The sequence below is a fragment of the Trichechus manatus genome, unplaced genomic scaffold, assembly GCF_000243295.1.
Source record: "Trichechus manatus latirostris isolate Lorelei unplaced genomic scaffold, TriManLat1.0 scaffold00033, whole genome shotgun sequence".
NCBI lineage: Eukaryota > Metazoa > Chordata > Mammalia > Sirenia > Trichechidae > Trichechus > Trichechus manatus.
The window spans coordinates 15,439,558-15,441,303 of NW_004443969.1; the positions used below are offsets into that span (position 1 = coordinate 15,439,558).

Below are 1,746 nucleotides of genomic sequence, written 5' to 3' on the forward strand. Positions count from 1 at the left end.
TTTTAAAGTTCTCTGTTAGCCTTGTTCAGAATTTGGCTCTAATGTAAAGATATATAGCATCTTAATCAAACAGAATGTACCTTCACATTTCATGATGACATTTACTTTTAGGGGAGTTTGACATTTCACAGAAGACCCACTTTTAATATTTTCTCTACTCTGCCTATTCACCATAATGTAGGTTATCTGTGTTAAAAGAAAATAGTGAATATATGTTTGTTTCTCTGTAGAATTTTTTTTTTGCCTAGAAGTTACAAAATCTCTAAATTTTATAAAATAGATTATAAAATGTTTTCTTACCTTGACATTGTGAAATTAAATGTACGTACGTACACAAATTCGAAGGTAGAGAGTGAAGGGTGAGAGTTTGAAGATGCAGAACTTTAATAATATTATTTAAAACTACTCTTGCAATTAAGAGAAAATTTTATGATAATAATATAGTTGACAACAACAGGGAAGGGGAGGATAATAAGTAATGTGAGCAAAATATTTTTCATAGTCAAAAGTAAATACAGTAGATACCAACTAATGTTAATAAATCAGGAAGTAAATGTATAAGAATATCATTTAGATTTACAAAGGTAACTACTCAAATAACAAAAAAGAAAAGGTTAGAAGAGAGGGCTAAAATAGAGGATTGTTGCTGTTCATTCTAGTCTTTGCTGTGCTATTCTAATTCTCACCATTTTGAAGTACTTGATAATATAAAAAAATTAAAATTGGTTAACAATTTTTTGTATAAAATCCCTATGTAAGAGAATATCAGTATATAAATGACATGATTTGCAAGACTAAAACAAGATACAACGTCTTACCACAGTGGAATTCATCAAATCCATCCTCACAATCTTTCTGACCATCACATACCCAGGTGTTCAAAATGCATCTCCCACTAGGACAACCAAAATAATTTTCTTCACATTTGTGTTTGCTTTGAACTGTGATAAAATATAGAATGTAATGTTAAATTAATCATTTAAGTTAATCTTAGCTTTCTACAATATACGTAGATACAAAACAGTAATATTCCATGAGCTGGAAGATATGAATAACCAGCAAACATAAATATAAAATAGCTGAGATGTTCTCCTTAAGAATGTCAAGGTCATAGAAGCAGATAGTGCCTGGCTACCACCACTGACCAGTCTGACCAGGGCACAACAGATAATCCTGGTTAGAATAGAAGAAAAATGCAGAACAAAACTCAAATTCTTAAAAAAGGACAGCCTAACTGAACCACTTGAGAACAGAGGATTTCCTGAGACTATCGCCCTGAGATACTCTTTAAACCTTACCAAAACTATCTTCTGACATCACCTTTTAGCAGAAAAGCAGAGTGACACACAAAGTAAAGGATATTACCAGATTGGTGCTCTACCAAAAAAAATTTCTGTGAGTCCAAAAGGTCAACATTTAATCCAAAGCAAATATGAGAAGATACAGAGGCAGGGAAACAAGAGTACTGGAAATGGGACAACCAGAACACAAAGAGAATGTTGATACAATGTGGAAAATGTAAGTAATGTCACTGATCAATTTGGGTAGAAATTGTCCAATGCGAACCTAACTTGCTGTGTAAACTTTCACCAAAAACACAATAAAATATCGTTAAAAATAAAGTCAAGGCCATGAAAAATAGGTAAATAAGGTCATGAAAAATCAGAAACTGTCACAGACCAGAGGAGACAGGGGAGACCGGAAATAAATGCAATGTGGTATCTTGGATTGGATTCTGGAACAGAA

At 32.5% G+C, this 1,746-nt stretch overlaps 1 protein-coding gene across 1 annotated transcript in view; it reads right to left on the reverse strand.

Annotated features, from left to right (window-relative positions):
* LRP1B (LDL receptor related protein 1B) overlaps positions 1–1,746 on the reverse strand; it is a 1,771,065-nt gene that overhangs the window by 308,566 nt on the left and 1,460,753 nt on the right. Inside the window, exon 49 of the mRNA XM_004375116.1 lies at positions 819–941. Coding sequence (XP_004375173.1) covers positions 819–941 — 123 coding nt within the window. The remainder of the gene's footprint in view (positions 1–818; positions 942–1,746) is intronic.